Here is a 24752-nt window from a genome sequence, read left to right as displayed (position 1 = left end):
GAATTGAAGACTGACCAGAGAGGAAGGAGAAAGGATTCTGTTTTGTAAACTTAAAAATAGTTACTATTTCTTGAGTACCTCTTACATACTTGTGTGAGATGTTTTATATATTTAATCTATAATCCAGTGTGGTAAGGTAATCCAGTATCATTCCATTTCACAAATGAGAAACTCGAGGCTTGGTGTTAACTTGAAAGTAGTTACCTCAGAAGCGTGCTGAATGCCACAGCGATGAACAGCCAGAAGATTAAAATTCAGGTTGCTCCTTCCAGTACGCACCATCCTTCTCTCCTAACCAAGGACTCACCATTGGGTGCAGAGGCCTAAGGAATGCAGACTGAAGAGAAAGACAACCACCCTGATGTATTCTGCATACTTTTTAAACCACATCTCAACTCTCATCGTTGGAGCGAAGTTTGTGGGTGGTACTGCACCACAGAATATTGTGTACAATAGAGGAAAACTGTGATGGTGGAATGAATGAAGGCTTTTGAGTATCTGCTATACCTGGTCTTCTTTGTAACCAGCTGCATGACCTCTGAAGAGTGATTTGAACTCCTTTGCCTCAGAATCCCCTCTACAAAATGGGAGACAGCAGCGTCCACTTGAAAGGACTGTTGTGGGATCAGCAGTGCGGAGAATCTAGCAACTGTTCAGTACACACTCTTACAACTTAAAATATTCCTATTCTGGCAAACAAATATTAAACCTGCACACTGCATCTATGACACGGGGGTTGAAATCTTGCACACATTCCTCTCTTTGTTCTCCCCCTATTACACATTAAGATGAACTCAAATATTTGTATATTTGAAACGAGTTACCGTAGCAACTAAAAAAAAAAAAAACCCAGAAGAGTTAAAATGCCATTCTTGCTTTTAATTAAAAACCCTAAAAAGGCATACCCACTTGGACACTTGGATGTTACTTAATTAACAATCAGTAAAGAAAAGATACTGGAGCGGTAAACTTAAGTGATGTCGGAAAGAAGTTATGTTGACCAACACGGATTCTCCCCTTTACGACCACAGTTACAGCTGGAGTCAGAGAAAATACTTTTATCAGGGCCTTCGGGTATCCTGCAGAAAACTGACAAAAAAGAAATAAATTATTGTCTTTAGCCCATGCATACGCACTGGAAGTAAATTCTTATATTTTTAAGATGTTTCTGCGTTTCCTAGACCCTTCTTCTCCCAACTATAAAATTCCAAAGGGTAGAGTTTTACACTATTCTAATTGCAGCCAAGAGATCAGGTGGGTGTTTTGGGGGTCCAGCTACGACTCGCTAACGCGAAGCAGCCTCGGAAGGAGGCGACTCTGCCCGGGTGCAGTCACAGAGGGCGGACGCGAGAGGCACGCGGGTGGCCAGGGCGCTCACGGGGCTTCCCAGAGTCCTGGCCAGGTGCAGCCCGCACGCACCTGTGCTCAGGCGAGGCGAGTGCGCGCCCGGGGCTGCAGCTGGCGCTGGCGACGCTTGCGCTGACCGTTGAGGAGCTTCTGCGCGATCTTGCGCTCGTGGCCTCCGGGCACTGGCCAGTTGGTGCGCAGTTCCCGCTCGCGCCGCGTCCGGCCCTTGCTGCGCCCGGCCCCGCAGACCGGGAAGTCGCGCAGGTAGTAATAATCCAGGCAATCGTAGAGCTCGTCCTCGGAGCTCACGGGCGGCCACGCCTCCGCTGGAGGCTGTGGGACCCGAGCCCGGGCGTTGAGAAACGCCGGGCCCATCTTGTCGTCCCCCATGGCCGCCGGCCGGCGCACGCGCGCGCTTCTGGGAGACCCCGCCCCGCGTTTCGATTGGCTGTGCCTGCGGGGGCGGAGCTTATTGATGACCTAACAGAGCCGGGAAGTGGTCGCGCGTGGCCCTCTGCTTTCCAGCCCCCGCCACAGTGACCACTTCGTCTATCTGGGTCTGTGCGCCGCCGCGGCGAGAGGGGCATTTGGCAAAATCTGACAGAACATTTCATGTCGGTCAAGAATGAAAAACTACAAGTGTCAAAACTACAAGTGTCTTAAAGAAAATGTGTGTTCCTCTCGAGGACTTTCATCAGCAGTAAACATTTTGTTAGGCTGTTTGATGACATCAGAAAGTGCTCAGCAATAATGTAAAGTGAGATTCACTTTTGAAGAAATATCTCTGGTATCCCAGTAGCGTATTTTTTAAAGATCTGTCTATATAAAAGATTGAAAGGAAACTCATCAAAATGTTGAAAGTATTTATGGCTCGAAGGGCCATATATATATTAGCTGTTTTTCTTTTCCACCGTACCCGTTTTTGATAAGGAGTGTGAATTAATTGCTTTAAGCGAAGGATTATTAAAGCAAAAGGCACGCTGCTTGCTATAAGACCCGGAACTGCACGCGATTTCGGATTATCCGCGGTTACTCAAGTGCCGCAGTTAGGCTACAATACACGAGGTAACCTCGCGCCGTCAATTTGGGGTGAGAGCCGGGAGTAGGGAGTGGCGGTGCAGGGTATTTAGCGCGAGCCGAGGGTCCGGCCAGTCAGTGCACATTGCGCTGGGATCCCCTGGGCGGGGAAGGGTTCTCCAGGAGAGGGGCGAAGGAGAGAGGAATCAGTCAGGGTTACTGCACCGGAAAAGGCCAGTTCGGCCTCTTAGCGGAGGGGCGCCGCTGCACCGCGGAGCGGGAGTCATTACACTCCGGGGCGACTCCCAGGTCTAATTTCCTAATTAGTGTGTCTCTAAAAGCTTCTCTCAGGGAGTTGTTGCGAAGAACGCCTTTAAGTAGCCCAGATAATTGTCTTCCCACAAAAATTGCAGCTATCCCCGGGGATTTTCTTTTTAATAGATCAAAATAATACCCTACTTAAAAAAAAAGTTGGCGGGGGGGGGGGGGGGGTGCTTCCCAGATATTTGATCTTGCTGTTTGTTGCCCATTTGAATTTTTTCTTCCGCACTCTGAAGTCGTATCCCTGGTGGGGCGTGGCCTACATTCCACGCTCTCAGGGCAATTTTGGTGGTTCTTTAAATGAACAAGTCCCAGGAGAGTGTTTTTAATAAAACACCGAGGGGATTTTTCTCTTCCACCCACGTGTCTTACATTTGCTGTTGGGAAAGAAACTAATATTTATCCTTTTACTACTCCCCCATACATGATCTTAAAAAAAACTCTTTAGATTTTGTGTTACGAAAATACTAAGATATTCTTAAAAGTGCAAAGAATAGAACAGTGAACTCCCATATCCCATCACACGGATTGAACAATTGTCAAGACCTGTCACATTTTTAAAAAAGTTTATTTATTTTGAGAGACAGAGAGGAAGAGAGAGAATCCGAAGCCAGCTCCATTCGGTCAGTGAGAGCCCGCTGCAGACTTGAACTCACCAATCTTGAGATCATGACCTGAGCCAAAATCAAGAGTCAGACGCTTAACTGACCAAGCCACCCAGGTGCCCCTTGTCATATTTGCTTTATATATCCCTTTGTTTTCCTCTGCTGCAGATCTTATGTCATTTTACTTCTATATTTCTCAGTATACAGCTCTAAAAAACTAGACTCCTTTCTTACATAAACTTCAGTGTTATTTTCACACCTGACAAAATCAACTGGTCCTGTTTTTATCTAATACGCAGTCCAGAATCAAATTACTCTGTCTAAAAGACCTCAGAATACATACAAAATCTATACATGAAGTTTGCTTGGAAGTCTCGTATTCTAGGGCAGTCTTCCTGTCCTTTTTATTTTCCCCTGACATTGACTTGTTGAAGAATTTGGGTCAGTTATCCTGTAAAATGTCCCACTTTGTGGATGTGTCTGCTTCTTTGTGGTGTCATTTAACTTGTTCCTCTCTCTTCCATATTTCCTGTAAATTGAGGTTGAATCTAGAAGTTTGTTTATATTCAGATTCCATTTGGGGGGCAAGAAAAAGTTCCTAGGAAGTAATGTGTGTTGGTATCACAACAGGAGATCCACAATAGTTCATTGTCCCAACTTTAGTGATGCTGTGACTGATCAATGGGCTCATATGGTAACAATCTTTCCCTGAAATTGTGAAGTTCCACATAAACTTTTATCCAATGATTTCATCCATAGTTCATTACTTTATTTGCTATTATGTTCATTTGCTATTATTTCACTAGGGGCTATGAGATGATAATTTTATAATTCAATCATTTCTTCCACATTTATTTGCTAGATGTCTTTCTCTCATGGACTTAGGCTATTTGGTTACCCTGAAATATATTTTGACAAGAAAGGCAAAACAAATGTTTAATTCTCTTTTATTTTTTTAAAAGTTTATTTATTTATTTATTTATTTATTTAATCTCTACACTCATTGTGGGGCTCAAAACCCATGACCCCAAGATTAAGAGTCACATGCTCTTCCAACTGAGCCAGACAGGTACCCATAATTCCCTTTTAAAGATGGATTTTCAGGATGCTAATGGACTCTATGTTTTTTTTCTCTTGAGAATAAACTCATGAATCTTTTTTTTTAAATGTTTATTTACTTTTGAGACACACACACACACACACACACACACACACACACACACACACTGTGAGTGGGGGAGGGGCAGAGAGAGGGAGACACAAAATCTGAAGCAGGCTCCAGGCTTTGAGCTGTCAGCACAGAGCCCAATGTGGGGCTCAAATCCGCAAGCCATGGTGAGATCATGACCTGAGCCGAGGTTGGATGCTTAACCGACTGAGCCACCCAGGTGCCCCAAACTCATGAATCTTATAAAAACACAGTCAGTGTGTTTGATCAACTTCATTTTTATTATTTTTTATTTCTCAAATTGTTCCATCTTTGGCCAGTGGGAGCTCCTTCCTGTGATTCCTGTGTTCTTTTGGCATTAACCTAGTAGTCATGGAGAATGCCCTTGTTTTCTGGTAAACCAAGATGTCCATCCAGGCTTATCATGTACACTCTATGCCCCAGACCTGGAATCAACCATTTCTCCAAGGAGTCCTTGATCTTTTTAGTGTAGAGAATGGATTTAGAGACTTTTTTTTTTTAAGTTTCATGAGTAGAATTCAGTTATTGATCACTTACATGCAACGCCAAATGCTCATCTCAGCAAGTGCCCTCCTTAACACCCATCACCCATTTAGCCCACCCGCCACCTATCTCCCTCCATCAACCCTCTATAGTTAAGAGTCTTTTGTGGTATATTTCACTCTAGAGACAATAATCTTAAAACCATGTATTATGTTTTTGATCTTTATAAGAACAGTGTGAGCTATTACTGTCCCAATTTTCCAGATGAGGAAACAGTTTAACAACTTCCCCAAGGTTATATAACTAGTAAAAAGCAGAACCAGACTAAGGGTGAGATCTTCAGACCCCTAAGTAATTGTTTCTTTCATTTTACTGTGCCTCTTTATATGAATTCCTTGTTTGTCAGTTCACAGGTTGCTAAACATCCCTGCCTTCCTAGCTTCTGAGATGATATTTAAAAGCTGGTTGCCACCATCTGTCTTGCTGTCTTGTCGCAGGACTCTGAATTAATTCTGATGATATCATTGCAGTAAGATTTTAAAGTGAACTTTGTATCTTGTTGAGTGGTTTGACTTCAGACCCAGGGGATAAACAACTAACAACCATGTTTCAGGAGCAGACTTAAATCCCTCTTGTTAGCATAACAAGAGTTTATAGAGTTTATAAAACTCTATCTCGTTACTTTCTAATGAATTATTGAAAGTACCTCATAAGATAGAAGGAGAAATGGAGATTCAGCCAAGTCCTAAGTCACTTCCTCAAGGCCTATGGTGGAATGACTCTCTGTTTCTGCATTTGGGCCATAGCAGAGCTTGCTCCAGGTCTCTGAGATCCTTCTGATAAGACTTAAGTGAAACTCATCACAAACTCAGACCTGGCTATGCCTTATATTCAACATTTCTTGCCCTTTCCCACTTATTCATGCCTTTGTATTACTTGTGCATTTGTCTAACTCCTCTGTAAGATTAGAAACACATTTTCCCCACCCCCATCTCTAGCTCACGGTCAGTATAAAATAAATGCGTGATAGGGGCACCTAGGTGCTCAGTTGGTTAAGTGTCTGACTTCAGATCAGGTCATGATCTCACGGCTTGTGGGTTCAAGCCCTGCATTGGCTCTCAGCTGCCACGAAGAGCCTGCTTAGGATCTTCTGTCCCCCTCTCTTTCTGCCCCTCCCCTGCTCACACTCTCTCTCTCTCTCCCAAAAATAAATAAAACATTTAAAAATAAAATAAAATAAATGCCTGTTAAGTAAATAAATAAATATGGATGTGTAAACCACCAAGACCATTTAAAACTATTAATGAAAGTGAGCAAAATTTGAATAATAATTTAAGCCTCATTTATTCATTCAAAATATATTTACATGTACCATGTGCCTGGTATCATTTCAGACTTGCAGGATAAAGTTCCTTGCTCCTCTGCAGTTTATATTCTAGAAAAGGCAGATAAATAAAAAATATGTAATATATGACCTCTCAGTGATAAGTGCAATTAAGAAATATGAAGCATGAAAATGTCATAAATGTGACATTTTATTGTTTTTTTTTTCTTTTTTTAATTTAAATTTTAGTTAACATACAGTGCAATATTGGTTTCAGGAGTAGAATTCAGTGATTCATCTCTTACACAACACTCAGTGCTCATCCCAACAAGTGCCCTCTTTAATGCCCATTACCCATTTAGCCCACTGCTCACCCTTCTTCCATCAACCTGTAGTTTGTTCTCTATCAGTAAGAGTCTCTTATTGATATGGGGTGCCTGGGTGATTCAATCAGTTAAGCATTTAACTCTTGGTTTTGGCTTACATCATAATCTCGCAGTTTCATGAGTTCACGTCCCATGTCGGGCGCCATGCTGACAGTGTGGAGCCTGCTTGGGGTTCTCTGTCTCCCTCTCTCTCTGCCCCTCACTCATGTGCACTGTCTGTCAAGAGTCTCTTGTGGTTTGTTTCCCTCTCTTCTCTCCCCCACCTTCCCTTATATTCATCCATTTTGTGTGTTAAATTACACATATAAGTGAAATCATATGGTATTTGTCTTTCTCTGGTTGACTTATATCACTTAGCGTAATACATTCTAGCTCCATCCACGTCATTGCAAATGGCAAGATTTCATTTTTCTGATGGCCGAGTAATATTCCAATGTGTGTGTGTGCGTGTGTGCGTGTGTGTGTGTGTGTGTGTATCATATCTTTGTCCATCCATCAGTTAATGGACACTTGGGCTCTCTCCATAATTTGGCTATTATTGATAATGCCATTATGAACATTGGGGTGCATGTACCTCTTTGAATCTGTATTTTTATATCCTTTGGGTAAATACCTAATAGTGTAGTTACTAGATTGTAAGGTAGTCCTATTTTTAATTTTTTGAGGAACCTCCATACTGTTCCAGAATGACTGCACCAGTTTGCATTTCGATCAGCAATGCAAAAGGGTTCCCCTTTTTCTGCATCCTTGCCAACACCTGTTGTTTCTTGGGTTGTTAATTTTAGCTATTCTGACAGATGTGAGGTGGTATCTCATTGTGATTTTGATTTGTATTTCCCTGATGATGAGTGATGTTGAGCATCTTTTCATGTGTCTGTTGGCCATCTGGAAGTCTTCTTTACAAAAGTGTCTATTCATGTCTTCTGCTCATTTCTTAACTGGGTTATTTGTTTTTTGGGTGTTGAGTTTGATAAGTTCTTTATAGATTTTGGATACTAACCTTTCTCAGGTATGTCGTTTGAAAATATCTTCTCCCATTCTGTAGGCTGCCTTTTAGTTTTATTGATTGTTTCCTTTGCTGTGCAGAAGCTTTTTATCTTGAAGAAGTCCCATTGGTTCATGTTTTCTTTTGTTTCCCTTGCTTTTGGCGATGTGCCTAGTAAGAAGTTGCTCTGGCTGGGATCAAAGAGGTTGCTGCCTGTGTTCTCCTCTATGACTTTGATGGTTTTCTGTCTCACATTTAGGTCTTGCGTCCATTTTGAATTTATTTTTGTGTATGGTGTAAGAAAGTGGTCTAGTTTCATTTTTCTGCATGTGGTTGTCCAGTTTTCCCAACATCATTTGTTGAAGAGACTATCTTTTTTCAATTGGATATTCTTTTCTGCATTGTTGAAGATTAGTTGACCATATAGTGGGTCTATTTCTGGGTTTTCTATTCTGTTCCATTGATCTATGTGTCTGTTTTTGTGCCAATAGCATACTGTCTTAATGACTACAGCTTTGTACTATAGCTTGAAATCTGTCTCCAGTTTTGATTTTATTTTCCAAGATTGTTTCGGCTATTCAGGGTCTTTTGTGTTTTCATAAAAATTTTAGGATTGGTTGTTTAGCTCTGCAAAAAAATGCTGGTGGTATTTTGATATGGATTGCTTTGGTAGTATAGACATTTTAACAATGTTTGTTCTTCCAATCCATGAGCATGGAATGTCTTTCCCTTTCTTTGTGTCATCTTCAATTTCTTTCATAACATTTCTGTAGTTTCCAGAGTATAGATCTTTTACCTTTAAACCTAGTTAGGTTTATTCCTAGGTATCTTACAGTTTTTGATGCAATTGCAATGAGATCGATTGCTTGATTTCTTTTTCTACTGCTTTGTTATTTGTATATAGAAATACAACAGATTTCTGCACATTGATTTTATATCCTGCAACTTCGTTGAATTCATGTATTCATTCTAGCAAATTTTTGGTGGACTCTTGGGTTTTCTACATATAATATCATGTCATCTGCAAATAGTGAAAGTTTGACTTATTTCTTGCCAGTTTGGATGCCTTTTTGTTGTTGTTGTTGTCTTATTGCTGAGGCCGAGACTTCCAGTACTATGTTAAATAGTAATGGTGAGAGTAGATATCCTTGTCTTGTTCCTGACCATAGGGGAAAGGCTCTCTGTTTTTCCCCATTGAGGATGATATTAGCTGTGGGTCTTTCGTATATGGCCTTTGTGACGTGAGGTATGTTCCATATATCCCTACTCTGTTGAGTGTTCTTCCTCAAGAATGGATGCTGGGGACACCTGGGTGGCTCAGTCAATTAAGCATCCAACTCTTGGTTTTGGTTCGAGTCATGATCTCACGGTTTATGAATTTGAGCCCCGCATTTGTGCTGACAATGTGGAGACTGCTTGGGATTCTCTCCATCCCTCTCTCTGCCCCTTCCTTGTTCATGTCTCTCTCTCAAAATAAATAAATAAAAATGAAAAAAAAAAAAAGAATGGATGCTGTATTTTGTCAAATGCTTTTTCTGCATTTGTTGACAGGATCATATGGTTCTTATCCTTTTTAATGTGGTGTATAACGTTGATTGATTTATGAATATGGAACCAGCCCTGCAGCCCAGGAATAAATCCCACTTGGTCATGGTGAATAATTTTTTTTTAAGTTTATTTATTTTGAGGGAGAGAGAGAGTGTGTATGTGTGAGTGATCAGGAGGGGGCAGAAAGAGAAGGAGAGAGAGTATCCTAATCTGGCTCCCCACTATCAGTGCAGAGCCCTGTGCGGGACTTGAACTCCCAAACAGTGCGATTGTGACCTGAGCTGATATCAAGAGTCAGATGCTTAACCGACTGAGCCACCCAGGCACCCCAATGATTAATTGTTGTTGAATTGTTGAATTCAATTTGCTAATGTCTTGTTGAGAATTTTTGCATCCATGTTCATTAGGGATATTAGCCTGTAACTCTCCTTTTTAGTGGTGTCTTTTACTGGTTTTGAAATCAAGGTAATGCTGGTTCCATAGAATGAGTTTGGAAGTTTGCCTTCTATTTCTATTTTTTTGAACTGTTTGAGAAAAATAGGTATTAACTCTTTGTTAAATGTCTGGTAGAATTCCCCTGGGAAGTCATCTGGGCCAGGACTGTTGTTTGTTGGGAGATTTTTGATTACTGATTCAGTTTTTTTGCTATTTATGGATGAGTGTGTTCAGTTTTTTTATTTCTTCCTGTGTCCATTTTGGTCATTTGTGAGTTTCTAGGAATTTGTCCATTTTTTCTAGATTGTCCAGTTTGCTGGCATATAATTTTTCATAGTATTCTCTAATAATTGTTTGTAGTTCTGTGGTGTTGGTTGTGATCGCTCCTCTTTCAGTCATGATTTTATCTATTTGGGTCCTTTCTCTGTTCTTTTTGATAAGTTTGGCTAGGGGTTTATCAGTTTTGTTAATTCTTCCAAAGGACTAGCTCTTAGTTTCATTGATCTGGTCTACTGTTTTTGTTTGTTCATTTGTTTGTTTCAATATCATTTACTTCTGTTCTAATCATTATTATTTCCCTCTTTCTGCTGGCTATAGGCTTTATTTGCCCTTCCTTTTCTAGCTCCTTTAGGTGTAAGTTTAGGTTGTGTACTTGGGACCTTTCTTGCTTCTTGAGGTAGGGCTGAATTGCAATATACTTTCCTCTTAGGACTGCCTTTGTTGCATCCCAAAGGGTTTGGACTGTTGTGTTTTCATTTTCACTTGCTTCCATACTTTTTTATTCTTTAATTTCCTGGTTAACCCATTCATTTTTTACTAGGGTGTTCTTTAACCTCCATGTATTTGAGGGCTTTCCAATTTTTTTTTTTCCTTGTGGCAACTTCAAGTTCATAGTGTTATGGCCTGAAACTATGCATGGTATGATCTTGATAGTTTTGTACTTGTTGAGGGCTGATTTGTGACTCAGTATGTGATCTATTCTGGGGAATGTTCCACATGCACTCAAAGAGAATGTTTATTCTGCTACTTTAGGATGAAATGTTCTGAATATATCTGTTAAGTCCATCCGGTCTAGTGTATCCTTCAGAGTCATTGTGTCCTTGTTGATTTTCAGCTTAGGTGATCTGTCTATTGCTATAAGTGGGTATTAAAGTCCCCTACTATTATTGTATTGTTCTCAATTAATTTCTTTTTATGATTAATTTATTTATATATTTGCGTTTTCCAAGTTGGGGGCATAAATATTTATAATTGTTAGATTTTCTTGAAGGATAAACCCCTTAATTATGATGTAATGCCCTTCTTCATCTCTTGTTACAGACTTTGTTTTAAAATCTAGTTTGTCTGATATAAATATGGCTACTCTGGCTTTCTTTTGACATCCATTATCATGATAGATGTTTCTCCATCCCCTCACTTTCAATCTGCAGGTGCCTTTAGGTCTAAAATGAGTCTTGGGGCGCCTGGGTGGCTTGGTCGGTTAAGCGTCCGACTTCGGCTCAGGTCATGATCTCACGCTCCGTGAGTTCGAGCCCCGCGTCGGGCTCTGTGCTGACCACTCAGAGCCTGGAGCTTGTTTCAGATTCTGTGTCTCCCTCTCTCTCTGCCCCTCCCCTGTTCATGCTCTGTCTCTGTCTCAAAAATAAACAAACGCTAAAAATAAAATAAAATAAGTCTCCTGGGGTGCTTGGGTGGCTCAGTTGGTTAAGCATTCAACTTCAGCTCAGGTCATGATCTCACAGTTTACAGGTTCGAGCCCCATGTCAGGCTCTGCACTGACCACTCGGAACCTGGAGCCTGCTTCGGATTCTCTGTCTCCCTCTTTCTTTCTGCCCTTCCTGGGCTCATGCTCTCTCAAATATAAATAAATATTTTTGAAAAAATAAAATGAGTGTCTGGTAGGCAGTATATAGATCGATCTTGTGTTGTTTTTTTTTAATCCATTCTGATACCTGTGTCTTTTGACTGGAGCATTTAGTCCATTTACATTCAGAGTAATTATTGAAAGATATGAATACAGTGCCATTGTGTTACCTGTAGATTTGGTGTTTCTAATGATGCTTTCTGGTCCTTTCTAGTCTTTGTTGCTTTGAGTCTTTTTTTTTTTTTTTTTTTTTCTCACCACTCAAAGTGTCTCCCTTAAGATTTCTTGTAGTGCTGGGCTAGTGGTCACAAACTCCCTTAGTTTTTGTTTGTCTGGGAAACTCCTTATCTCTCCTTCTATTTTGAAAGAAGTCTTACTGGGTAGAGTATTCGTGGCTACATATTTTTTTCCATTCAACACACTGAATATTTGGACACTCTGAATATATTTGGACACTCTGGTGTCCAACTGACCTGCCAGTTTCTTTGGACAGATCTGCTGAGAACATGATCTGCCTTCCCTTGTAGGTTAATGACTTTTTTTTCCCTTGTTGCTTCCAGGATTCTTTCCTTGTCTGTGTATTTTGTAAATTTGACTTTGTTATGTCTTGGTGATGGCTGGCTTTTGTTGAATTTAATGGGAATTCTCTGTGCTTCTTGGATTTTCCCCAGATTAGGGACATCTTCAGCTATAATCTTCTCATAAACCTTCTGCCCCTTTTTCTCTCACTTCATCTTCTTGGACTTCTATGATATGAATGTTACTACATTTTAATAAATTGCTGAGTTACCTAAGTCTGCCTTCATGATCCCTCACCTCTGTTTCTCTCTTCTTTTCAGCTTCATTGTTTTCCATAATTTTATCTTCTCTATCACTAATTCACTGCCTCATCCATCCTAGTTTTCATGGCCTTCATTTGGGTTTGCATCTTGGTTATAGTATTTTTAATTTCAGCCTGACTAGATTTTCGTTCTTTTATCTGTGTAAAATGGATGCTCTGGCGTCTTCTATGCTTTTTTTCAAGGCCAGCTAGTATCCTTATAATCATTGTTTTAAACTCTAATTCAGACATCTTACTTATGTCTGCATTGACTAAATCCCTCACTTTCATTTCTTCCTGGTCTTTATTTTGAGATGAATTCCTCTGTCTTGTCATTTGGGAGGAAGAAAAAATAGTAATGGAATGAAATAAAAATAAATGTTTAAAAATCAAATAAAGGAACCTAATTCCTACATATGTTTTGATCTTCTTGTTAAGAGAAGCATTGACAGTAGCAAAGAGGCAGGGCAGTCCACATATCCATCAATGGATGAATGGATAAACGGTGTGTTCTATCCATATGACAGAATATTGTTTGAATGCAAGATGAAACAAGTTTTGATACACACTACGTTGAAAACATACACTGAGTTAAAGTGGTACAGAAAGCCACAGAGAGTATGATTCCATTCATGTGAACTCTCCAGAATTGGGAAATCATTATTCTTCACAAGTATTCAGGACACAGAAGATCAGGAAAGATGTAGGACCTTCCCCACACAGGAGGAAAATAAGCAGCCATGACAAGCATGTAACATGGGATCCTAGACTAGGTCTACATCACTGGTTGATTGTAACAAGATATAACTCAGGAACAGACAGATGAGGAGATGCAGACGGCCAGGTGTCGGGAAGTGTGCAGAGCTTCCGTGGCCTTGCCAGGTGCGCATCTCTCCCCAAACCTCCTGAATGAGACATTTTAGACACAGAAGTTCTTTCTGAGGAAGTGGTATTGGAGGAAAGAGCAAAATGAAGTCAGCAGAAGTCACTTGAGCAAAATAGTGAACTAGGAGGCTCCAAAATCTTGTCCCCACACAAGATATTTTTAAAAAATACAAAAAATCCAGAAAGTGGCTAAAATAATACTATAGGATTTCTGGTAAATAGTCAAATATCGACGGTAACCAATTAAATACCCAATCAAGAAAAAGCCATATTCAAAACAGTAGGAAATTTTGTACTGTTTACTTTTTTTGTTTTTTTTTTTAATTTTTTTTAACGTTTATTTTTTTGAGAGAGAGAGAGAGAGAGAGAGAGACAGAGCATGAACGGGGGAGGGTCAGAGAGAGAGGGAGACACAGAATCTGAAACAGGCTCCAGGCTCCAAGCCGTCGGCACAGAGCCTGACACGGGGCTCGAACCCACAGACTGCGAGATCATGACCTGAGCCAAAGTCGGACGCTTCAACCGACTGAGCCACCCAGGCGCCCCTGTACTGTTTACTTTTATATTTTATTTTATTTTTTAAATTTACATCCAAGTTAGGTAGCATATAGTGCAACAATCATTTCAGGAGTAGATTCCTTAATGCCCTTACCCATTTAGCCCATCCCCCCTCCCACAACCCTTCCAGCAACCCTCTGTTTGTTCTCCATATTTAAGAGTCTCTTCTGTTTTGTCCCCCTCCCTGTTTTTATATTATTTTTGCTTCCCTTCCCTTGTGTTCATCTGTTCTGTGTCTTAAAGTCCTCATGTGAGTGAAGTCATGATATTTGTCTTTCTCTGACTAATTTCGCTTAGCATAATACCCTCTAGTTCCATCCACGTAGCTGCAAGTGGCAAGATTTCATTCTTTTTGATTGCCGAGTAATACTCCATTGTGTGTGTGTGTGTGTGTGTGTGTGTGTGTGTGTGTGTGTGTGTGTGTATATATATGTATATATACCACATCTTCTTTATCCATTCATCCATTGATGGACATTTGGACTCTTTCCATACTTTGGCTATAGTTGATAGTGTTGCTATGAACATTGGGGTGCATGTGCCCCTTTGAAACAGCATCCTTGTATCCCTTGGATAAATACCTAATAGTGCCATTGCTGGTTTGTAGGGTAGTTCTATTTTTAATTTATTGAGGAACCTCCATACCAGTTTCCAGAGTGGCTGCACCAGTTTGCATTGCCACCAGCAGTGCAAAAGAGATCCTCTTTCTCCACATCCTCGCCAACATCTGTTGTTGCCTGAGTTGTTAATTTTAGCTATTCTGACAGGTGTGAGGTGGTATCTCATTGTGGTTTTGATTTATAGTTCCCTGATGATGAGTGATGTGGAGCATTTTTTCATGTGCTGCTTGGCCATCTGGATGTCTTCTTTGGAGAAGTGTCCATTTATGTCTTTTGCCTATTCCTTCACTGGGTTATTTATTTTTTGGGCGTTGAGTTTGATAAGTTCTTTGTAGATTTTGGATACTAACCCTTTATCTGATATGTCATTTGCAAATATCTTCTCCAATTCTGTCAGTTGCCTTTTAGTTTTGCTCATTTCCTTTGCTGTGGAGAAGCTTTTTATTTTGATGAGGTCCCAGTAGTTCAGTTTTGCTTTTGTTTCCCTTGCCTCTGGAGATGTGTTGAGTAAGAAGTTGCTGCAGCCAAGATCAAAGAGGTTTTTGCCTGCTTTCTCCTCGAAGATTTTGATGGCTTCCTGTCTTACATTTAGGTCTTTCACCCATTTTGAGTTTATTTTTGTGTATGGTGTAAGAAAGTGGCCAGGTTCATTTTTCTGCCTGTCACTGTCCAGTTTTCCCAGCACCACTTGCTGAAGAGACTGTCTTTATTCCGTTGGATGTTCTTTCCTGCTTTGTCAAAGATTAGTTGGCCATACATTTGTGGGTCCATTTCTGGGTTCTCTATTCTGTTCCATTGATCTGAGTGTCTGTTTTTGTGCCATGTACTGTTTTTACTTGCTGTGCCCCACACGTTTCATGCACAGCAACAATGTTGGTCTGAAGGAGGCAACAGCTCAGCCCTCAATTCCCTGATTCAAACCAGAGAGAGAAGAGCAGAATAGAACTTAATTGTAACATTATAACCTGTCTGGGGGCCTAAAGAGTGATAGCTGTTTTGTCTACTCCAAAGCTCAGGTGGAAAAGTGGTAGGCACTGCTCAGGAAAGCTGCAGAGGAACTATATACCCACAGGTGCCTGAGGGAAGAGATTACAGGTGGAGATATCCAACAGACCATCTAGAGCCCCAAAGAGTAGTTGGATGAGACTGGAAAATTAAGACATTCAAAAGTAGCTATGTATATGAGGAAATTAGTAAAGCCACACAAGCCAAGGGAAGACACATGCTCAGAAGAGACATGAGAAGATCTTGAGCTTTCATCTCCAGCTGATCTCAAGGCCTAGAAAAGAGCCAGATAACTACTGAAATAATGCTCTAGTGCAAAACCAGTCTGCAAAGACTAGGATAGATGGATTCTTTCAAATGCCCAATTTTCTTTTTTTTTTTTATTAAAAAACATTTTTTTTAACGTTTTTATTTATTTTTGAGACAGGGAGAGACAGAGCATGAACAGGGGAGGGTCAGAGAGAGGGAGACACAGAATCCGAAGCAGGCTCCAGGCTCTGAGCTGTGAGCACAGAGCCCGATGCGGGGCTCGAACTCACGGACCGTGAGATCATGACCTGAGCCAAAGTCGGACGCTTAACCGACTGAGCCACCCAGGCGCCCCATCAAATGCCCAATTTTCAACATCAACAAAATTACTAGACATAAAAAGAAATAGGAAAACATGACCCACTTAAAAAACGGCAAAATAAATTGGCAGAAACCACCCCTGAAAAGGCACAGGCATCAGACTTACTAGACAAAGACTTTTTAAAAGTTATCTTTAAGTACACTGAAAGGGACGCCTGGGTGGCTCAGTTGGTTAAGCATCTGACTCTTGATCTCAGCTCAGGTCATGATCTCACAGTTCATAAGATCAAGCCCTGCATCGGGCTCTGTGCTGTCATTTATACAAAAATAAATAATAATATTTAATATTTAATAATTTATATTTAAATAATAATAAATATATTATGTATAAATATTTAGTGTGGAGCCTCCTTCAGATTCTCTCTCCCTCTCTCTCTGCCCCTCAACCACTCTCTTTCTTTCAAAATAAATAAACATTTAAAAAGTACACTGAAAGAGCTAAATAGAAACACAAAGAACTAAAGGAAACCATAAATATTTTATGTGAACAAAATGAGAACATCAACAAAGAGGTAGAAATTATAAAAAGGAACCAAAAAATATCCTGAGCTAAAAAAATTACAATAACAATTTAAAAATAAATTAGAGGGGGCTCAATAGCAGATATGATCAGGCAGAGAAAGAATCAGTGAACTTGATGATAGGACATGAAATTATCCAATCTGAGGAGAAAAATGAAGAAAAGTGAACAGAGATGAAGAAACATATGGGGCATCATCAAACAGATCAATATATGCTTTATGGATATTCCAGAAGGAGAAATGAGGAAGAAAGAGGCAGAGATTATTTGAAGAAATAATGACCAAGAACTTCACAAATTTGAGGAAATACCTGGATCTACAAGTCCAAGAAACTCAAGGATTCCAAATAGGATTAAACCCAAGAGACTACAGCAAAACACATTAAAATCAAACTGTCAAAAGAAAAGACAAGGAATCTTGAAAGCAGCAAGAGAAAAATTATTCATCATGTGCAAGAGATGCTCAATAAAATTTGCAGCCAATTTCTTAGCAAGAACTTTGGAGGTCCAAAGGCAGTGGATTTATATATTTAAAGTGCTACAAGAAAAAGCTGTCAACTGAGAACTCTATATCCAGCAAAAATGAGGGCATAAATAAGACATTCCCAGATGAAAAAAAGCTCTGTCTCTCTGTCTCTCAAAAATAAATAAACATTAAAAAAAAATAAAGTAATCCCAGGGTACCTGGGTGGCTCAGTCAGTTAAGCATCTGATTCTCATGAGTTTGAGCCCTGGGTTGGGCTCCTTGCTGGCAGTTCAGAGCCTACTTGGGATTCTCTTTCTTTCTCTCTCTCTCTCTGTCCCTCCCCTGCTCACACTCTCTCTGTCTTTCAAAATAAATAAATAAAATTAAAAAATACTTAAAGTGATCTCTACACCCAATGTGGGGCTTGAGCTCAGGACTCCAACATCAAGAGTCACATGCTCCAACAGCTGAGCTAGCCAGGCATCCCAAGATACTTATTTTACATTTGAGTTTTTATGCATTTTATTTTATTTAAAAATTTTTTAAATGTTTATTTTTGAGAGGAGAGAGAGAGAATGGAGGACGGGCTGTGAGAGAGGGAGACACAGAGTCTGAAGCAGGCTCCAGGATCTGAGCTGTCAGCACAGAGTCTGATGTGGGGCTAAAACTCACAGACTGGAGATCATGACCTGAGCCAAAGTTGGACCCTTAACTGACTGAGCCACCCAGGCACACCTAAATGCATTTTATTTTTAGATAACCTACATGACATGTTTTTTTTTTTTCTTAAAAACAATGCCTCTGCTCCAAATAAATTGAAGTCAAAATTATTGAAGTGCTCAAGATGACATCAATCCTATTCATCTAAATCCTGGTTTGTGTGGATGAAAAGCAGAAGCCAGTTATGACAACAGGTGATATATCCAAGTCATAGCCAGATTTGTTAACATTTTTCCATTTCTTTTTTTTTTTTAATTTTAATGTTTATTTATTTTTGAGACAGAGAGACAGAGCATGAGCAGGGCAGGAGCAGAGAGCAGGAGACACAGAATCCAAAGCAGACTCCAGGCTCTGAGCTATCAGCACAGAGCCTGATGTGGGGCTCGAACTCACAGACCAGAAGATCATGACCTGAGCTGAAGTCGGACGCTCAACCAACTGAGCCACTCAGGCGCCCCAACATTTTTCCATTTCTAAACCATCATTTAAAAAAATCAGGTATGAGGTCACACCATTCTCACAATAGTCCAACAGAGCAACCATGCCATCTAGATTCATGTTTTCACCAATAAAGAACTGGTAGTTTTTGAAATTAGCAAGGGTGTGCTTGATTTGTTTTGCAGTCCCTCTCATAAAAGTTGTTAGTCTTTCTGGCCTCTGTTCTTCAAGTTTGCCGTTGATTGACTTCATGTAATTTTTATGTACTTCTTATATGCTTCTTTTGTGAATCTGGTTTCCTGCAAGTGATGGTTCATGACAACATCAACACCAGTGGTTAATGTCCTTTTGGTACCTTCACCTTTGGGGCCTTCATCAGAGGCATTTCCACCAATGAACCAGTCATCAGTGTTACCCTCTGTCCTACTGATCCCTTCACTTCCAGGCATAGCCTGTCCATGATCTGGATTTTGTAGTTGTTGGAGAATATCTCATCATGGCTGATGAAGTCCTGGTAGATAATGATGTCTGCAGCTGGAGAGAGACAACAGTGGTGCAAGTTCAACAGGAGCAGAGAGCTCTGAGCCAGCGTGGTACAGCCGGAGTGGCACTGGGGTTGGAGGAGCAGGAGGAAAAGCCCAAGACATTCATTTCAGATCTGACGCAAATAGGTTGAAAATGAAAGAATGGAAAAGAGATTTCACGTATGGTAACCAGAAGAAGAGAGCTAAGGTAGCTAAACTAATATGAGACAAAACAGACCTTATGTCAATAATTGTTGCAAGTGACAAAGAAGGGCATTATATTGATGATAACTTCGCAAGAAGATACCATAATTATAAACATACATGTACAAAATACCAGAAATCCAAAGTATATGAAACAAACATTGAAAGAATTGAAGGGAGAAATAAACAGCTCTACAATAGTTGGACATATCAGTGACCACTTGCAATAATAGATAGAACAATCAGACAAAAGATCAGTAATAAAATAGAAGACTTGAACAACACTATAAACCAATTAAACCTAACAGACATGCATAGAACAGTTGAACCAACAAAAGCAGAATACACATTTTTCTCAAGTGCCCATGGAATGTTCTCCAGGATAGACTATATGTTAAGCCAGAAAATAAGTCTAAATTATTTTATTTTATTTTATTTTATTTTATTTTATTTTATTTTAAAATATTTCCTTATTTCTGAGAGAGAGAGAGGAAGAGAGAGGAAGACCCAGAATCCGAAGCAGGGTCCAGGCTCTGAGCTGTCAGCACAGAGCTTGATGTGGGGCTTGAACCCACAAACCGCAAGATCATCACCTTAGCTGAAGTGAGATGCTACCTAGCTGCCCCAGTAACTTTAAAGAGTTTGCAATCATACATAATTTCTTTTCTGATTTCAATGGAATGATACTAGAAATCATTAACAGAAGGAAGATGTGAAAATTCACAAATATGTTGAAATTAACCACACATTCTTTTTTTTAATGTTTATTTATTTATTTTTTTTGAGAGAGAGACAGAGTGTGAATGGGGGATCAGCAGAGAGAGAGGGAGACACAGAATCCAAAGCAGGCTCCAGACTCTGAGCTGTCAGCACAGAGCCCAGTGCAGGACTTGAACCCACGAACTGGGAGATCATGAGCTGAGCCGAAGTTGGATGCTTAACCAACTGAGCCACCCAGGCACCCCAAAATTATCCCTGTTTGCTGATAACATGATTTTATATGTAGAAAAGTCTAAAGAGCCCCCCCCCACACACACACAGACACACACACACACAAACACTATAACTAATAAATTCAGCAAAATCCCAGGATACAAAAATCAACATTGAAAAATCAGTCACATTTTTCATCAGCAATGGTAGCATTCTAAAAAGGAAATTGAGAACATTCCATTTACAATAGCCTCAAAAAGAATAAAATACTTAGGAACAAATCTGATCAAGAAGTCAAAAGAATTGTACACTGAAAACTACAAAACATTGCTGAAAATTAAGGAAGGTGTAAATAAATAGAAAAATTAAGATTTTCACATTACCCAAAGTGATCTCCAGATTTGATGCAATCCCCATCACAACATAATAATTTTTATTTCAGATATAGAAAAATCCCATCCTAAAATTCATATGGAATATGAAGGGATCTTGAATAGCCAAAACAATCTTGGAAAAAAAAAATATTTGGAGGCCCACTCCCTTGTTTCAAAACAAACTACAAAGCTAAAGTAATCAGAATAGTATGGTGGTATGCCTGGGTGGCTCAGTGGGTTAAGCATCAGACTCTTGGTTTTGGCTCAGGTCATGATCTCATGGTTCATGGGTTTGTGCCCCACATCTGGCTTTGCACTCAGGATTCTCTCTCTCCTTCTCTCTGTGCCCTTCCCCCCACTCACATGCACTGTCTTGTTCTCTGTCTCAAAATAAATAAGCAAAACTTAAAAAAAAAAAAAAAAACAAACAAACTGTGGGGGCCCTTGGTTGGCTCAGTCGGTTAAGTGTCCGACTACAGCTCAGGTCACAATCTCAAAGTTCATGAGTTCAAGCCACGTGTTGGGCTCTGTGCTGACAGTGTAGAGCCGGAGTCTGCTTCGGATTCTGTGTCTCCCTCTCTTTCTTCACCTGCCCCACTCACACTCTGTCTCTCGTCCTCTCAAAAATAAATAAACATTAAAAAAATTTTTTTTAACAACTGTGGTACTAGAATAAGGCCGACATATAGATCAATGGAAAAGAATGGAGAGCCCAGAAATAAGCCCTTGCATTTATGGTTAAGTACTTTTATTTATTTTTTTTTAATTTTTTTTTCAACGTTTTTATTTACTTTTGGGACAGAGAGAGACAGAGCATGAACGGGGGAGGGGCAGAGAGAGAGGGAGACACAGAATCGGAAACAGGCTCCAGGCTCTGAGCCATCAGCCCAGAGCCCGACGCGGGGCTCGAACTCACGGACCGCGAGATCGTGACCTGGCTGAAGTCGGATGCTTAACCGACTGCGCCACCCAGGCGCCCCTATGGTTAAGTACTTTTAACAGATGGTGCTAAATAAACAGGATATTCACATGCGAAAGAATGAAGTTGACCCCTTACCTTACATTACATACAAAAATTAAAGTAAATCAAACACCTAAACATGAGACCTGACTTTATAAAACTCTTAGAAGCAAACATAGGAGAAAAGTTGGATTTGGCAATGATTTCTTGGATATGACCCTAAAAGCACAAGCAACAGAAGAAAAAATAGATAAACTGAACTTCATCAAAATTGAAAACTTCTGTACTTCAAAGGACACTCTCAAGAGAATGAAAAAGCAACCTATGGTACTGGGAGAAAATATTTGCAAATCATGTATCTGATGAGTTGATGAAACTCATCAACAACAACAACAAAATTTCAAAACAGACAAAGGACTTGAATTTACATTTCTTCATTCTGAACTTTTCTTGACATGTTGATTTCTAGCCCCCTGTGGTACTCCAGCAGCGAGGATAAACAAGAAGGGGTCTGTGCTGCTTACCAATTTATTGCCTCTTGGCTCCATATTCACTCTTCTTTGCTTGCTTGTGCAAAAACAGAGCTGGGCCATTTAAAAGTAATTTTTCCAGGGCGCCTGGGTGGCTTAGTTAGACATCCAATTTTTGATCTTGGCTCAAATCATGATATCATGGTTCATGGGATCAAGCCCTGCGTTGGGCTCTGCACTGCACAAGAGCCTGCTTGGGATTCTCTCTCTACCTCTCTCCCTGCCCTCCCCCCACCTACACTCTCTCTCTCTCTCTCTCTCTCTCTCTCTCTGTCTCTCTCTGTCTGTCTCTCTCTCAAAATAAATAACTAAACTTCTAAAAAATGTTTACTTATTTTTCAGAGAGAGAAAGATACGGAGTGTGAGTGGGGGAGGGGCAGAGAGAGAGGGAGACACAGAATCTGAAGCAGGCTCCAGGCTCTGAGCTGTCAACACAGAGCCCAATGTGGGGCTCAAACTCACGAACCTCAAGATCATGACCTGAGCCGGAGTTGGACGCTTCATAGACTGAACCACCCAGGCACCCCAATAAACTTTTTTAAAAAGTAATTTTTCCTTTGTCAGATGACACAATGTTAAGCTTTGTCAGCTGTGGGCTCTGGGGAGGGATTGCATGAGCAAGGGGTTTTCCTTCTTATTCTGGTGTATTTCAGTGGTTCCAGAAGTATGTATGGATTCCTCAGTGCCCAGCTCCTGCAACACAGAAGGCTTTTCCAGCGCCACGACTCTGCAGCTCATGTAGTTCTTCCAGAGCCTGGCTTCTGTAGTAATAGTGGTAAGCAGCACCCAGCAGCTTTCCCCTGCAACACCCTTTAGTTGGCTTTGTAGGAGGGTGCCTCCAGTGAGACACCTTTCTATGAAATGGCTTTCTTTGGGACCTCAGAAGGTACGTTTCCAGCAAATTCTGGAGGGCAGATTTCCAGCAACTACCATTGGCACAGCACCAAGCAACTGTGCCATCCAATTTCCACAGCCACGTCCTCTCCAACTGGGTCTGGTTCTCAGGCCTAGTGCTCTACCCCAGCCTCAGAGGTGGTCGATGAACCTTATATCTGCTGATCCTATATTCTTTAGAGTTGTCTTTACTGAAATTTCTTGTGTAATGTGTAATTCTACACATTAAACTTAGGCTGTTAAAATTACTGTATGGCTTCCATCTCCTAATTTGACCCTGACTGACACAGGGTCCCTGCCCAACATAACAAGGAAATAGGATGAACAACCTGTCACCATTAAACAATACGCTGTGCTAAACTAGCAGTGGGACAGAGTGCTGGGGCAGCAGGTAGAAAGGTGCCTGGAAGGTCCATGAGGGCTAATGAGAGAATTAAGCTGAAAGGATGACTAGATCAGGGCACTCCACGTTCATCATTGACACCTCCTCCTAATCTCATAATCAATCTCTGAGGTATGTCACTTCTGTCTCCCAAGTCTGGTCCATGCTTTCCACCCCAGTGTTGTTCCTCAGGCCAGGCCACCATCATCTCTGCTGGTTTATTATGATGACCCTGTAATTGTCCTCTTTACCTCCAGGCTTGCTACGTCAGCCTGTCCTCCACACTGAAGCCAGAGTGATTCTTCTAAAAGGCAAATTTGGGTCCAAACGGTCTTTGACTAAAAACTGTTGGTGGCTGCCCATTGCCCTTAGGACAAAATCTGAACTCCTTTTTTTGGCCACAAAGCTTGGGAAGATCTGGACTTTGCTCACCTTCCCAGTTCTATCTTATGCCACCCTTTTCACATCCTTAGTCTCAAATCACATGGAATGTCAGTTTCCTTAGGGACCTTTACAAGTGCTGCTTCTTCTTCTAGGAAGCCCTCTCCCTACCCCCTCCCTTACCCTTTCACCCTCATCCTTGCTTCTTCAGCTCCCCTTCAGCTGCAGCTAATATCTACTCCTCTGAAAAGCCTTCCCAAACCTGCTCTCCCTGATCTGGCAAGGTGCTCTTTGTGTACGTTTCAGTCACACCCTGTACTGCTCTCATATCCCTTATCACAGGCTGGTAATTATCTAATGTATGTGTCTCTCACGACCCTGTAAACTCCATGAGGTCAGAAACTCTTGTTCACGTTTGTTTCCTCAGCACCTATTTTAGTGCCTGCTGCATTAGGTGTTTGATAAATGCTGGGGAACAAAAGAATGCACATGCAAAGGTGACCAGGGAGGGCATGCATAAAAGTATGTCATGTAAGCAGAGTGTAGGGACGTAGGTGGGAGTGGCTGGACTCGAAGGGCAAGCTGTGGGAAGCCAGGTTGGGAAAGGCCCTTTTGTTCACACCTAAGCAGTTTATACCATACGGTGAGGATCAAACATCCCACATTGGCTATAGGTGACTGAACTGGACTTCCAGTTCATGCATTTGATTTGACCAGGACAGTTTTAAGAACTTGCAAATATGAATGCCTTTCAGTTTGTCACAATTCACACCAGCCCCCATGTTAACAGGCCTCCTTCCCTCATGCAAACTGGCTGTCTGCCCCACTGAGATCCGTGTTTGCTACCCCTGCAGATGGGTGGGAGGTAGCTTAGGGAGGGGAAGGATTTAAAGGAGGATTTCAGATATGAGTCCTAGAAATATAGACAGATCCACCCTCAGTAGGGAGTGTGTTTTTGAGAGTTCCTTGGGAGAAGTGAATTTATTTCGACTGAGGGGCCCTGGGAGCAAAGACAGACCCAGAAAATCAGAGGAATTGCCCACATTTTGAAGAGCTTATACCTTTAAACTGCTAAATTGGCCAGTGCCAGGCTGGGTCCACTCTTCTCCTGTTTACTTTCTGAAACAAAAACTGCCCTGATGGAATCTGAAGTCAGAGCTGCAGTAGATCAACATTGACTCAGCAACCTGCCATGCTGCAAGGCCTTATGCCAGGAGCTGTGAAGGATACAAAACATAAGGGAGAGCTGGAATCTAGCATCTCCTGGGGGAAATGACAGCCACAGACTCACACTATGACCCGTAGAGACAGTGGGCTGGTGCTTTGGCAGTGCTCTACCTTGATGAGGTCTCCACAGTACAGAATGTGGCCAACGATATTATAGGTCAAGGAACTCTAGTCTT

The 24752-nt window shown here is 41.0% G+C and overlaps 1 protein-coding gene, 1 long non-coding RNA gene and 1 pseudogene across 2 annotated transcripts; 1 reads left to right on the top strand and 2 right to left on the bottom strand.

The window, feature by feature from the left end:
* Nucleotides 1-858: 858 nt before the first annotated feature.
* Nucleotides 859-1774, bottom strand: NUPR2 (nuclear protein 2, transcriptional regulator). The gene is made up of 2 exons (XM_025923343.2): nucleotides 1420-1774; nucleotides 859-1089 (listed from the first exon to the last, which is right to left on the bottom strand). The coding sequence occupies exon 1, from the start codon at nucleotides 1735-1737 to the stop codon at nucleotides 1426-1428; it is 312 nt and encodes a 103-aa protein (XP_025779128.1). The 5' UTR covers nucleotides 1738-1774; the 3' UTR covers nucleotides 859-1089; nucleotides 1420-1425.
* Nucleotides 1757-22835, top strand: LOC147572995 (uncharacterized). The gene is made up of 3 exons (XR_015245451.1): nucleotides 1757-2412; nucleotides 22346-22467; nucleotides 22576-22835. It is a non-coding gene; the product is annotated as an uncharacterized LOC147572995 (long non-coding RNA).
* On the bottom strand, nucleotides 18176-18803 carry LOC112859867 (translationally-controlled tumor protein-like; annotated as a pseudogene).
* Nucleotides 22836-24752: the final 1917 nt, after the last annotated feature.

This window comes from Puma concolor, chromosome E3, assembly GCF_028749965.1.
Source record: "Puma concolor isolate L17-30 chromosome E3, mPumCon1.1.hap2, whole genome shotgun sequence".
In the NCBI taxonomy this organism is placed as follows: domain Eukaryota; kingdom Metazoa; phylum Chordata; class Mammalia; order Carnivora; family Felidae; genus Puma; species Puma concolor.
The sequence above is the reverse complement of the archived record's forward strand: the minus strand, read 5'-3'. Positions and strand labels throughout refer to the sequence as shown.